The sequence below is a fragment of the Haliotis rubra genome, unplaced genomic scaffold (assembly GCF_003918875.1).
Source record: "Haliotis rubra isolate DU_JTF1 unplaced genomic scaffold, ASM391887v1 Scf366, whole genome shotgun sequence".
NCBI lineage: Eukaryota > Metazoa > Mollusca > Gastropoda > Lepetellida > Haliotidae > Haliotis > Haliotis rubra.
Window position 1 is genome coordinate 980847 of NW_025767042.1, and position 14732 is coordinate 995578.

The 14732-nt window shown below is 42.5% G+C and overlaps 1 protein-coding gene and 1 long non-coding RNA gene across 2 annotated transcripts; both read left to right on the forward strand.

Annotated features, from left to right (window-relative positions):
- Positions 1-342: 342 nt before the first annotated feature.
- LOC124285703 lies at positions 343-3393 on the forward strand. Its single transcript, XR_006900869.1, has 3 exons — positions 343-892; positions 3140-3239; positions 3275-3393. It is a non-coding gene; the product is annotated as an uncharacterized LOC124285703 (long non-coding RNA).
- Positions 3394-6166: 2773 nt separating this feature from the next.
- LOC124285701 lies at positions 6167-14525 on the forward strand. The gene is made up of 10 exons (XM_046721979.1): positions 6167-6205; positions 6309-6449; positions 6997-7101; positions 7965-8082; positions 8649-9112; positions 9366-9506; positions 10231-10402; positions 10927-11032; positions 11976-12121; positions 12309-14525. The coding sequence occupies exons 2-10, from the start codon at positions 6390-6392 to the stop codon at positions 12692-12694; spliced, it is 1698 nt and encodes a 565-aa protein (XP_046577935.1). The 5' UTR covers positions 6167-6205; positions 6309-6389; the 3' UTR covers positions 12695-14525.
- Positions 14526-14732: the final 207 nt, after the last annotated feature.

A 14732-nucleotide genomic window follows, 5' to 3' on the forward strand; every position in this document is an offset into this window, starting at 1 on the left:
TCTTAGAAAATATGCTTGTAAATATTACTATCTTAGAATATATATTTGTAAATATTACTATCTTAGAATCAATGTTTGTAAATATTACTATCTCAGAATATATGTTTGTAAATATTACTATCTTAGAATATATGTTTGTAAATATTACTATCTTAGAATATATGTTTGTAAATATTACTATCTTAGAATATATGTTTGTAAATATTACTATCTTAGAATATGTTTGTAAATATTACTATCTTAGAATATATGTTTGTAAATATTACTATCTTAGAATACATGTTTGTGTTTCTCTTAGCATATGTGTTTATGTTTAGTGATTTGTATTCGTCCTTGTGTAATTATTAATGATGGAAACAAATTCGGTACGGTTTAGAAAGAATATCCACAAATATAGAATAGAATTATGGTTTTCTTACTTCTCGCCTAATTTCCCAAGATCATTACATGAAGGCAAAGTAACATTTTTACTTGGACCAGAAAGTACGTATGAGAAATTAAATATAGAGAAAATACGTTTTTTCAAAATTTTATTCTCACGTTTACAACTAGCCTTGCTCCAAGGCTGTACTGAATACAAGCCAATGGATGTATAGTAATTCTATCCTTTAAAGATGCACGTCTCGATCGGCGGACAGTACATCTAAGGACACAGATCTGATATATATATTTCTTTTAGAAAGTTTAATTCAAACTATTAATTATTAACATAGAAACTTGTGCAAGTCTAATCAACTACATAAATTATGTTTTGAACTAAAACTAAGGTATTTACAAATATTCATTTACACTTCTGTTTGTGCACCGAGGCAGACCCTGATTTGTATGTTAATTCTTTCAAGGCCATGTATACGGAATTGAAGGATACATTCAGATCAATCAGTAGTTAAAGGTCCTTCACACTTATTTCGAATTGACAGGAATCAAGGAGAATCAGCCAGAAAAAGAATATTTCCAAAATTCGAACCGCATTCGGGAGAGAGTGTTTAAATAAACATTTTTTTTCAAGCTTTGTAAGAATGCTGTTGGAATACTTAGAACGCACCTCGAACCCGCCTCTATTTATTCTTACTGATTCCAAATGTGCTAGATCACGAATGCAGTTCGAATGAATCGGAATACAGTAGGAATATCTAGAACGCCGTTAGAATACACTAAGAATACTTAAAATGAATTTCGACTGCAGTACGAGTCCGTTTCGATTGCTGCGTGAATAGCACTCGACTTTCAGTTGGAACGTACCTCGAATGCTGCACGAATTTACATAGAATGCATTCAGAACCTTCTTGGAATGGCCCCCGAATATGGTTCGAATGTTAAAGAATTAAAACAGAATGCAGCTCAAATATTTCAAATGTCCTTCAAATGCACTTAGAATGTAACACGAATGTCCGGTATGCATCAAGAATGCTGCCGGAATTTTCCACGATGGGGTATAAAAACCGGTTGAATCTGGACTATTCATCAGTCACTGCCCATAGAGTATGGAACACCCGGACCAAGTTGCGGTGCTCTCGATTGCTGTCCTCCAGCAAGCCCAGATTGAACGAGATGTGGAAAAGAAACAGGAGAAGACCCAGGAGATTCCAGAACAGACCATGGCTGACAGAGGAAAGGAGGAGGCTGTTTGACATTACACAAGACTGATGGAAGAGCTCAGAGTAGGGGACACGCAATCATTCTTCAACTACCTTAGGATGGAGCCTGCCATGTTTGATGAGTTGGTGCAGAAGGTGGGACCAAGAATACAGAAGCAGGATACATATATGAGAAAGGTGCTACCTCCAGGCTTGAAGCTAGCCATCACATTGAGGTTCCTGGCTTCAGGTGATACCCCAGCATCATGTACAGCTTCCGTGTGGCAAGGAACACAATCAACCTGATCATCTCAGAAGTATGTAAGGTCATTTGGGGAAATACAAGGATGAGGTTATCATCTGCCCTACCACTCCAGAAGAATGGACACCCATTGAAGAGGTATTCAGAAACAGGTGGAATATACCTCATGCCGTAGGAGCTTTAGATGACAAATATGTGGCCATTAGGAAACCTTCCAAGGGCAGCTCATTGTACGACAACTACAAGGGCTTCTTTTCTGTGGTCCAGTAGACCTTGTGGGCGGACGTTGGTGCTTACGGAAGTATGTCTGATGCTCAGATCTCCAACAAGTGCGAGCTCAAGGTTTGTCTTGAAGACGGGAGCATAGGATTTCCTCATCCGTTCTCCTTACCACAAGATGACTAGCGTATGCCATGCTTTATTCTGGGAGATGATGCCTTTAGATTAAGAGCCTTCTTGATGAAACCGTATGGTCATATGACTCTCCAGAGAGACGAGAGAATCAACAACTACAGGATCAGTCGGGGCCGACGGGTAGTGGAAAATGCATTTGGAATCATGGCCCACAGTTGGCAAATCCTCCTCACCACCATGCTGCCAAGGCCTTCCGTTGTGAAGGACATCATTGTATGGTGTGTCTGCCTGCACAACTTGTCCTAATCTCCACAATGGTATGGTGGATGAGGAAGATGAGCAGCACAACGTGGAGCCAGGTGGCTGGAGACAACTTGCGCAGCTTGAAGGTGTGAATGATGTCTGAAGTTTCAGTGACGTTTTTAAGGGTATTTGGCGGTGTTCTGATGACTCCAGGGCTCATTTGAAGAGCATTCGAGACTTTCTGACTGTATTCGAGGTGCATTCGATGTACATTCGAGCTGCATTCCAAGGGCAATCGAAATATTCCGATACGTTTGAGGAGTATTCCACCTAAATTCCACCAGCAATCGAAGTACATTCGAGGCGCATTCGGGACATTCTTGCAGGATTTGAAGTGGCTTGCTTTTTCGATTCTCCCTCGAATACGTTCAGAATACTTAGAATGCAGTAAGAATACATAGAACGCAGTTAGAACGCACTTCAAATCCTGTTCGATATTTTTCCACTTCGAATGTACCTCGAAAGTTTTGAACATGTTCAAAACATTCGGGCATGTTACAAGAATTGACACGAATAGTTGGAGTGCATACGGAATGGAGTAAGAAGTTTTAGAATGCAGTTCGAATTTCCAGGAATCTCCAGGAATTTTCATTCCGACGGCATTCCGGCTCATTCCGCCTCAAGTGTGAAGAGGGTATTATAGTTACAGTTCTTCCTCAAAACTGGGCGTATTAGACAGGCGATGAACTGTCATTAGACAACATTATCTGAGTCAGACGATAACTCCAAACAGTATCTATGACGTAGGTCAACTCGGGTTTGCTCTGTAAACTTAGAGCATAGGCTTTAAACCAGAAGGTGCACAGGATAACAGGAGAAAGGCAGCCTTGAATATGAACAGCCCGGTGATTGTGTCTATGCACAATACGATGTGCATTACGATGACCCATAATCTCGAAGGTCTTTCTACGAAGCATTTTCGCAGGTTTCAGATTACCACCTATTTCCTTTTTTTGGTGGTGGGTGATATCAAAGTATACTACGTTGGTTAATATTCCTTACCTAGTTTGATAAGCCTACAATTACAATCAGGTGCACCGTTGATTGTTGAAGACGTAATTCATAAACAGTTAATGTTATGACGAACTCAAAGGGACCACTAATGTTAGTTCGTAATAATCCTTGTACGTTATAGGTATTTTGACGGAGATATAAAGCATGTGGAGGAGCAAATAAAAATAATATTTATAAAATCCTGAATCCCAAATGTGTAGTTTAGCACAGGCTTACGGAGAGCTACAAACTCTAAGTGGATCGGACCCGTGAAGATCCGGGGTAGAATAGGTCTTCAGCAACCCATGCTTCCCACAAAATGCGACTATGCTTGTCGTAAGAGGCGACTAACAGGATCGGTTGGTCAGGCTTGCTGACTTGGTTGACACATGTCATCGGTTCCCAATTGCGCAGATCGATGCTCATGCTGTTGATCACTTGATTGTCTGGTCCAGACTCGATTATTTCCGGACCGCCGCCATATAGGTGGAATATTGCTGAGTGTGTCGTTAAACAACAAACCAACCAACCAACAATGACACGACCAATCAGGAACCAAAGACCCTTAAATTAGTAGCCTGAAACACACAATGGGGTCCCGAGGTCCGACTCTGTCCCGCAGAGAAAATTGCTATGAGGTCCTGTGTGAGGTCCGGTGACAGCGTGCGGCCGTGATACACGCGTTGATTTGCTGGATGAGCGCATGACGCCCTCATCCTTGGAGACATCCAGTTTCTACCATGAAGATGGATTGGAATGAATATGCAAAACATCCTATTGTTCTTTGTCATTATATTGTTTTGGGACTTGGAAATCGATAACAGTTTGATACCATGTCTTTGTAAAACATGACCGCCATGATCACCGCCTTAGTCATTCCCGAAAAACAACAATGTTTCCTTGATGAGTGCCCCGAGGTGATGCAAATCTCGCAACTAACGCTATAAAGACGTGGCTGGAATCGCGCGACTAACACCACGAAGATGATGAAGACATGGATGGGAATCCGAGACCGGAGGCTTCAGACGGCGGTAATGGCCTCACAATTACTACAGCAATATAGGAATCATTTTTGTCATTCCACCTGTCACATGGAGTTTGCAAAATTCATAGAAACAACCAGAATGCAATTGTAGGTGACATTTCTTGTCGTTCTATGTGGCTTAATTCCCTAGCTGTCTTTTCACTGGTCCCCCTGCCAGACTTAATACCCCTCTATGCCATGGGTTGACAGACTCAATCACCCTGCAGGCAGCCAGCATACTTGAGGTGTGGGGGCAAGTCACAAGACCTGATTTTTTGTATGTTCCGCTTATAAATATTTATTTAAGGTTTCAATCAATGGAAAGGTGATTGTAAAACTGCCACTTCGGAAGCTTTTCAGGAAGGATATCGACATGAGATGTTTACCATGACTGGATCCCGCGAAGAAGGCGGTGGAGATCGTGACGTCACTGATTAGAAAGAGAAAGAGCGTGATGCCATTGGAGGAAATCTTTGGGAGATAGATCGGGAAGAAAGTTCGAACAAACAAACTGTCAAAGAGATCGAGGGTTTTGGGAGAACTACTGAAGACAAGTGTTTTCGTAAAAGAATTGGCACTGTCTGGAATCCCTATTTGGTAACTTTCCCGTACGAACGCTTTAACCACTAGGCTACCCCAACCCCCCCAGATTCATAGAAACTTTAAATAGCTCTGATTAGCATTGATTAATTAGGATATAAACCTATTCTGTTTTAAAATTAGAGGTAGTATAATGGAATTATTTAATAGATTTAAATTTGATATAAAACCGAACGCGGTAAAACTAAACTCACTCACTCACACTAAGAGGATCGGGCCCAAGTTCCCATGCTTGTCGTAATTTTCAATTGAAGCTGATCGGATGTTCCTTAGGACCCGACGTCGGGAGTAATTTCTTATTCGCTCAACTACTGATTCTCCTGGTCCAGATTCGTGTGCTCGAGTGGGATAACACTGACATCGGTGTTAAAACACCCACGCCTTCATTCCTTGTATCTGTCCATATTAACGACAAAATAATATTACATATGTCTCTCAGAAAACGCCACTGGACCAAACCACACCCTGACAGCGGGACGACACAAGTACAGGTACAAGTTCAACCTCCCAAAGGAAGGGCTACCGTCCTCCTTCGAGGGCGAGTATGGCGCCACCAGATACTGGGTCAAGGTTGAGGTGGACAGGCCGTTCCCCAACTTCAACCAGTGTTGGTACCGCGGCATCACCATACCGGACGACATCAACGTCAACGACTCTCAGTATAAGGTAACAGTATATCAAGGATCAGCACGATATGACTTTGTACCTTTTGAAGTTTACACTTTGTACCTTGTGAAACCTGAGGCGGACAATTGTCTGTCAAGTGAGTATTAAGGCATTCTGTAAGTCGCGCCATAGATCAAGATTCACAGAGACATATTTTGGTGTTCCGCGTCATGATTTACTGGTAAACATGGCGCAGGTAATAATCTGCGTCTGTTACTCTGTTGAAGCTTTATTTATAATGTGGGGCCATTTCAACATTCCACACTCCACTAAAATGTTATGTTCTTGGTGACAGGCATCAGTACGACGTCAGGCAAAGAAACAGGTTTCTAAGGCTCTTGGTTTAGGAGATGCTGGTTCACTGACCTTGACTGCTGCCACTGACAGGGGGAGCTTACTGCGCAGGAGAAAAGGTCGCACTTAAAGGTACGCAGTGTTCAAACCCTGGGTGACACGTCCGATCTGAATCGACTATTTTGACATGTTGTGGGTTGTTTACTCGTGTTATGCACTCATTTTTGTGTTTCAGTTGTGGTGAAGAACGAGTCAACGAAGGACATGGGGAAACTGAAGGCTCAGTTGGAGCAGAAAGTTGTCTTCACAGCCAATAATGAGACGAAGACTCGGCAGAACGTTATCAGGATCCTGGAGGGGAACTCCAGTCATGAAGGTTGGTCATACTGAAAGTGATTGTTTGTGTGTTAGGTGTATCATAATAGGAGCTGAAGAAGGAAAGTCGGTTATATACGTGATGAAGGTTGGTCAGCTTGACGCCACTGAAAGTGATTGTTAGTGAGTAAGATGAATCATATCAGGACCTCAAGTAGGAAACACCGTCCACAGTGACGCAGTTTGTATACGTTCCCAACGTTGGCAAAAATCTTGACCACGGAATGTTTGTATACGTTCTCCACGTTAGCAATAGCCCTGATCACGGAATGGTGCTGAGTATCATGTATGTATCATGTATCTCCTGCATCAGCAGTATCAGGACTCATGTAGCAGGATGTATCAAGGAGTTGAACCCAAGTCAGGCACGGTGGACAGCTTCAGGATACAAGGACTAGAGGCCCTTATGTTACACATCGGTTCAACACTGTCGAAACGCTTTTGGCTGATACCAAGAACGACCATCTCAGGACGAAAACTTTGAACGAGACATCTAAAGACGTTAACGTTTACAATTCAAAACCTTAACATGCTTTCCTGTTATCAAGGGAGAGGAGCGGGTGTGGAACAACCAACTGCTGGACGTAGACGCCATTCCACCGTCGACGAAGACCAGATCCTGTCACATCATCGCCGTCAGCTACTACATCAAGGTAGGCCACTGCCCTCAGGTCAAGTTGTGTTTTTCTTGTGTTCTCATACTACAAAATATATAAGTAATATTTGTCATGAAGGACCATAAGTTAGGTGATATGTTTTCTGACAGATCTCCAACCGCCTTTGCCCCGTGGTAACATTAGAAAACATAGTGTCATGAAAAGAGAAAAGATGGGTGAGAGACCCAACTCTACCTTCACATCAATCTATTTGTGCCACTGTGTTGTGTACTGGTTTGCAGCCTCTGTTAGGTTCGAACACCAAAATTTGCAACGACTGAAAGTTTTGGTGCTTCAGAACCATTTCTCTTATTTCAAATAAAATGGTTAACGTCAAACATCCCGCGTCCTCAGTGTTATCTTCCAAGAGAAACTGCTATACCGTTATAGAACTAATCCAAACAACCTGAACACTTATAATGCCTTAGATAGTGGTCAAATGTAAGTTAATTTATATTTGGGATTACACTTTCTCTTCCATTCAAGTTTCTTTTCAATTCAGTTCCAATTCTAGTGCTTCTGGAATTCCATCCAGGATTAGAACCCACACTCTCAGAGTGAGACACTTAATCACCAGCACAAATTCAGCGATCTAACCCAAAAAGACAGTAAATACATTTAGTTTTGTCAACCAGGTGCTGGTTGAGGTGCCTTTGGTTTTTAACCTTGAGACCACCCTCCCCATCACTATCGGCACCATACCGTACGGCCACACCCCAGCGAGTGTGAGAGAGTCATAAAAAGAGACTACAAATACACTCAGCCGCCTCTGCTGTACTTTACTGAGAAAATGTAATCCCAAGCATAACATGTTTCACTTATTCCCGAGAAGACAGTAAATACATAGTTTTATCAAACAGGTACTGGTTGAGGTGCCTTTGGGATTTAACCTTGAGACCACCCTCCCCATCACTATCGGCACCATACCGTACGGCCACACGCCTGCTGCTGGTGGAGCTACTTCAGGCGCTAGCACAGGTAAGTCAAGCCAGTCTCCCAGACTCACCAGAATGCACATAGAAAGCACTCCTTCACTCTAGAATGATTCGGGAAGTCTTGCCCCGAAATAAAGAATTGTTCTGGGCTCCATTTAGATTAGATTGTTTTAGATACATTTCTTTTGAGTGTCGTGCAATAGCAGCCAAAGGTCATGTCCCAAGTCCGCCCTAAGATACAAAGACCAGTCCTAATTTATTGTTTCTGGTTGTGTCAGCTTATGTCAACTATGGTGACGTTTGTTGGTCTTTAACGGATTTCTTACAAGGTCTCATAAGACCCTCTCGTTTGAGTGAGTGAGTGTGTGGTTTTGGTTTTACACTGCTTTTAGCACCATTCCAGCATTATCATGGTGGGGAGCACAATAATTGGCTTCACACATTTTACCAATGTGGGGATCGAACCAGGTCTTTGGTGTGACGAAACCTTCAACTAAAAGGCTATTCCACAGCACCGTTCTGGTTTGAATCAAAACCAGCGAAAGTGACATTGACACTAATTAACATGTACCATCGTACATCGTTCGTCTTCATTGTGGATCCTTTCAGAGATTGATGCATCCAGTGACATAACCTACACCAAATGCAACCGGGGATTCCATGTCTGCCGGAAATCGGAAGGGAATTTTGTGAATTACAACTACATCCCCATGTGTGCCTACGTTGTGAACTACACCTTCCCCCCTCCCCCTAGCCCTGCCGGTGGTGCTGTTGGGACACGACCCGATGGTAGAGCTGGAGGGACACGCCCTGCTGCTGCTGCTACTGCAGGACCACGCCCTGCAGCTGTCGCCACCAAGGCACAACCCAAGCCGGTTTCTCAAAGCAGGAAGGTTCTTCCAGCAACCTTTGTCCAAGCTCCATCTCCTGTCCCAGCTTCCTTCCAAGCCCCTCCCCAAGTCCCGCCACAAGCCCCACCCCAAGCTTCCGCTCTCCCGATGGAGCTGCCCCCCTCCTATGAAGATGTGCTGATGATGGACAACCCAGCTGCTACTACAGAAACTGCTGTCACAGTAAGTAGGCAGAGGGTAGGGAAAATATCCTTCAGCAGCTGCGGATCTGAAAGGGTCAAAATGTGTTCTGTGCCCTTTTCGAACGGGACACATCGAAACATAACTTTGTCTGCTTTTAAGAGCTCGAACATAATGAAATGAAACCATTGTCATTGAGTATGAATAGGTTTGTGTTTTTAGTCCTTATCTTCAAAATTGACTTATAATTATACATTTATGGCCACTATTCATATTGTCTTTTTTCGGTTTCTAGCCCGAGATGGCAGATAAGCCGTATGGGGTTCTTTTCCTTCGGTTCCCAGACACCAGTGTTCAGGAGTTCAGAGACACCATTGGGAGAGAACAGCAGAGTCTTGCAGAGTGTGAGGGAGAAATCATTGCATTTGCGCCACAGGTGATAAAAAATTATGTTATCCATGAATCGAAATTCCCCTTGAAATCATTTGACGCACAACCTCCGACGCACGTCAATCGACGCTATTGGGCCAACGATGTTGATAGGATCAGGATTAAGAGTTTCGTACATACTGAAAGAACAATGGAGATGTTTTGAATCCCACGGGTAACATATGATACTGTATATATCAAATGTGTCAGCAGAACGCTGTGAGTGAGGTTGGTTTTACCTTGCTGAGATCAATATTCCAATGTCAATGTAATCAGATTTTAGTGCTCCCTTCCGCTGAACAAAGATCTCCTCAGGACATCTCATTACATTTCAGTGAGTGAGTTTACGCCGCATTCAGCAATATTTCAGCAATATCACGGCGGGGGACACCAGAAATGGGCTTCACACAGTGTACCCATGTGGGGAATCGAACTCGGGTCTTCGGCGTGACCACTGGGCTACATTTCACGTCATAACGACCAATAAAATGAGTGATACGATGACGACATTAGCCATTATCACAAATAGCTTACTTTGTGATACTGGTTTCAAAATTACAATAAAGGCTACAATACGCTAGAACTTCGCTAGTTCGGATAGAATATATACGAAGGGTGTGCCAGTAGCAAACCAAATGTTGATAAAAGTATTTTACCTTAGACTTTCCGAAAACATAAAATGTTCGTTTAGCATGCCTAAATGTCCTAAAAGATGTCCTAAAATATCATAGGTCCTACACGATCATAACGAATGGCCAGCACGAACGTCTGTCGCTATTTTGAAGTTCCCGTCTGTGGAGGTGGGAGCTGATTGGTTCAACAAGACACCAGGGGTCGTTGATCCAAAATGGCTGGGAACCTGTGACGCCATTGTTGGAACAATGAAGGAACAGTTCAGAGAAGGTGTGCAAATGTTTGATATAAATGGTCCTCTGATGAAAAAGCATACAAGCTCCCTTGAAAACTGAAATTGGTATGTTTGAAACTGCGATCGGCAATATTCCACTTAATCAGGACTGTCTGAAATACTCGAACCTGGACCAGGCAAACACGTACAGACCCGTGCCAGTTATATTCGGACACTTGACGTAATTTCCATAGACTTACATGCTAATATAGTGTAGCTTAAATAATTTTCATGAATTTAATTTTCGTAAGATCCAAGTCAAATTTAGCACATTTGTGAGGAATCATCTTACCTACAGGCACATAATTTCTGTTTCATTTTCCGTTGCGTATTTATTGAATGGAAACAATTTTATTGACATATGTATAGTGCCGTGAACTCCTTTAGCATGTCGGCCTATGGGATTGTGCATTGTGGAACCATACGTAAGTTATATGTAACATTGTTTCATGATAACTGTTCCTTATTGATACATGTGAAATATACCATCACCATTATCTGAGGCCTTCTTTATTGACAGCTAACCGCATCTTTTCAATGGCAACAAGCACATACAAGCTACCAATGCAAAAAGCCAAAATCAACAAATACTGCAAACTGTCTCCTCAGAGGATGCGTCCCTTCAGGTAAGAACCACTGCTCTCAGTGATTAAAATGAGAGAAATTCATCCTTGATACACTACACTGTCGTTTCATCTTGTTTTCACGCATCTGCAGCCTTCAAAAATGTTTCAAATTGTTTCTCAATATTCAGCGTGAAAGGTATGTTGCTTCAGTTATGAACGTATTGTGAGTGCGAAGGACAAGCACGGACATTCATAAATACATACTTAGCATATAATTTATGATATAAAGTGAGTCACTCTAAGCCAGCATATTACCTCTGCCACTGGCCACAAAAATGTGACGATTCGTCACATCTTGCAATGTCCATTCAATATAATGTACAGATTTCTTTTACTCTTTTATTTTTGACGAGTCTACACATCTCACTAACCATCTTTAATAGAATGGTTAAGTTTCACTGAGAAAATATCCCAAAACATGTAACACTATTTCGATTTGCGTAGCGATCCTTTGTTTACATAGGTTGTACGGCTCCACGTGCACTCATCGAAGCCGACGGAGAGCAAACGATGCAGCCAGTTTGATATCTAAATATGTACTGTCATATACCTAACTGTCGCAGTTGTGGAAGAATATATATGTAACAATGTAAAACATTATGAAGAGAGCGCCGAAAAGCTTTCGTGAGCCCAGTCTCTTCTTATTATGAATATGCGCGTTTGATTACAAACAAGAGAAAAGTCCGGTCACGTGATATGCAAATTAGCCTGTGGCAGTGATGTTATGTTAAGTCATCGCTGTGCCGGAGTGTGAAAGAGAGTAAGTTGGGTATTACGCAGCTGTTAGCACTGTGCCCGTGATATAACAGAGGGGGACACCAAATATGGGCTTCAGACTTTGTACCCATGCGAGGAATCGAACCCGGGCCGTTAGCGTCACGAGTGAACGCTTTAACCACCAAGCACCTATGACATCTAATGACAGCGATTTTGGTTGTTACAGACTGTTACAGACGGGGGTGCTTCTGGTTTCTTCTCCAAAGTTCACCACATTACGAGGCAGCTGGGTGGAAGACAAAAATTACCTCACGGTGACTCAGTGGGAGACTATGGATCTTTACTTCGAGTACAGAATCAAAAGAAAAACCGGTAAATATGCTTATGATTAACTTTCAGGAATCGGAGAACAGAATTTGGTAATACGCAGTCTTCAAAACAACAATATTTCTTTCACACATATTGATTCATTCATCTCACTAAAGGAGTGGTTTAGGCCCCTGATTATAAACATACCCTGTGTCTACTCTCAGATTAAAGCATTGCATTTCTTCCACAGGTCAATTTAAAGAATGCTATGGTTTGCTGAGGGAAATAGCTGACGTACGGCCAGCTATTATTTTCCAATCGGAGGATTTGTCTCTCTTTCAAATGACATCAATACAAACGACTGAGAGATCTGACAGTCCGGCAGTTGATTTCCAGTCACAGAATCCTCAAGCTAGAGCTGAAAGCAATGCTTCAGGGGATGTGAACGAGGCTTCAGGGGAACGACAGGTAGAGTCTACAAGATCTGAGAGTCCAGCAGTGGAGGTGCAATCGGAGGATATCGATAATGATGTAACTCAAACCCAAAGCGAGGCTACGGGTGATGGGAATGAGGCTGACGGGGAAGACCAGGAAGAATCTGTGGACATAAAAGCCACAATAGTTGACTTACAGTAATGTATTTGAAGATTTGCCGCAGGACTTTAATGCCTTCCAAAAGGTTTAATGTGCAATTACAAAGGACATTGGCAGAAAGGGACGTGGTGCTTGAGGTGAATGTGTTGTTTGCTGAATCTGATGTCCAGGGAGGGCTGGGGCCTATTGACATATTGCAGCATATGTATAGTAATGGCCGATTGAGAAGTCGTTCATCTGTCTTTTCACAAGCACCTGTTCATCCTGTTGAGCAGACACCATTTGTTATACCCATTCTGATGGAAGGATTTCAGTGAGATTCTGGAACTGGAGGCAGGTTTCTGACATGACATGAAATATGTGTCCAAGGAGTGTTACTCTCTGTTGCTGCGACCTGTAATTAGTGTGCTTCTGACCCGTAAGGAGGGTGCTTCAGACCTGATCTCAGAGTGCCTGTGACGTGTAATTAGAGTGCTTCAGACCTGTTCTCAGAGTGCCTGTGACCTGTAATTAGTGTGCTTCAGACCTGATCTCAGAGCGCCTGTGACCTGTAATTAGTGTGCTTCAGACGTGTTCTCAGAGTGCCTGTGACCTGTAATTAGTGTGCTTATGACCTGTAATTAGTGTGCTTCTGACCCGTAAGGAGAGTGCTTCAGACCTGTTCTCAGAGTGCCTGTGACTTGTAATTAGTGTGCTTCAGACCTGTTCTCAGAGCGTCTGTGACCTGTAATTAGTGTGCTTATGACCTGTAATTAGTGTGCTTCTGACCCGTAAGGAGAGTGCTTCAGACCTGTTCTCAGAGTGCCTGTGACTTGTAATTAGTGTGCTTCAGGCCTGTTCTCAGAGCGTCTGTGACCTGTAATTAGTGTGCTTATTACCTGTAATTAGTGTGCTTCTGACCCGTAAGGAGAGTGCTTCAGACCTGTTCTCAGAGTGCCTGTGACTTGTAATTAGTGTGCTTCAGGCCTGTTCTCAGAGCGTCTGTGACCTGTAATTAGTGTGCTTCTGACCCGTAAGGAGAGAGCTTCAGACCTGTAATTAGTGTGCCTGTGACTTGTAATTAGTGTGCTTGTGACCTGTAATTAGTGTGCTTCTGACCCGTAAGGAGTGTGCTTCAGACCTGTAATTAGTGTTCCTTTGACCTGTTCTTAGAGTGCCTGTGTAATTAGTGTGCTAGACTAACAACTAGTCTCTGAAATGAACATATTTTACTGAAAAAAGTTCATAGTAAAAAAAAAATATATATAATGAAAAGGAGCCCTGAGACTTTCTTCATTTTCAGAAGCTGAGGAAATCTAGACTTGCCACAATTTCTAGACTTGTGTGGGCTTTCTTGGATATATTTGCTTCAGGGTCTGTACGAGAGACTATTAGTGTGCCTGTGGCCCCTGTAATTAGTGTGACTGTGACTCTCTGTAATTAGTGTCCCTGTGGATTGTAATTAGTGTAACTGTCACCTGCAATTAGTGTGCCTGTGACCCTCTTAAATTCGTTTCCCCGTGAGTTGTAATGAGCGTGCTTGTGAACTGTAATTAGTGTGCTTGTGACCGGTCAGCGTGACTGTTACCTGTAATTTGTGTGCCTTTTCCTTGTAATTTATGTGACTGCACTACAATTGCCTGTGATTTGTAATGAGGGTGACTGTGATCATAGATTACTGTGACTGTGATCAGAGGTTAATCTTATTGCCAGAGGAGTTAGGTGCAATTGTGATCATAACAATGATTATCATGCAAAATATAGCAAAGGACATAGTAATTATTTCAGAAACGAATACATCTCACAGCTGTTATGGTTTACACATTCTATGTAATATACTGATTGATCATCCTGTGATTATTCCTGCTCTTAATAAAACTGTAAAGATCGATAAGCTGATTTGTTATTGATAGATGTTATAGCACATATTAGGCAACAGGCCGTCCTCAAAAGGAATCTCAGTCTGATTGGTCAGAGTATTTTAGCTGTTCAATCATGGTGTCCAACTGAGAGTTATCCAGGCATTCTTGTCTACCTAATCCAGTGTCTACGGGATGCAATACCTACATGACACAGTGTCGATGTGATGCAGTGTGAACAG

Bases quoted from the DNA above. Each gene is read 5' to 3' on its own strand.
- LOC124285701 (XM_046721979.1), top strand. From the start codon at position 6,390: ATGAGACGAAGACTCGGCAGAACGTTATCAGGATCCTGGAGGGGAACT. The intron at 7,102-7,964 runs GTAGGCCACTGC...TTTATCAAACAG, and splicing joins CCGTCAGCTACTACATCAAG to GTACTGGTTGAGGTGCCTTT. The intron at 10,403-10,926 runs GTGTGCAAATGT...CTTTATTGACAG, and splicing joins GAAGGAACAGTTCAGAGAAG to CTAACCGCATCTTTTCAATG.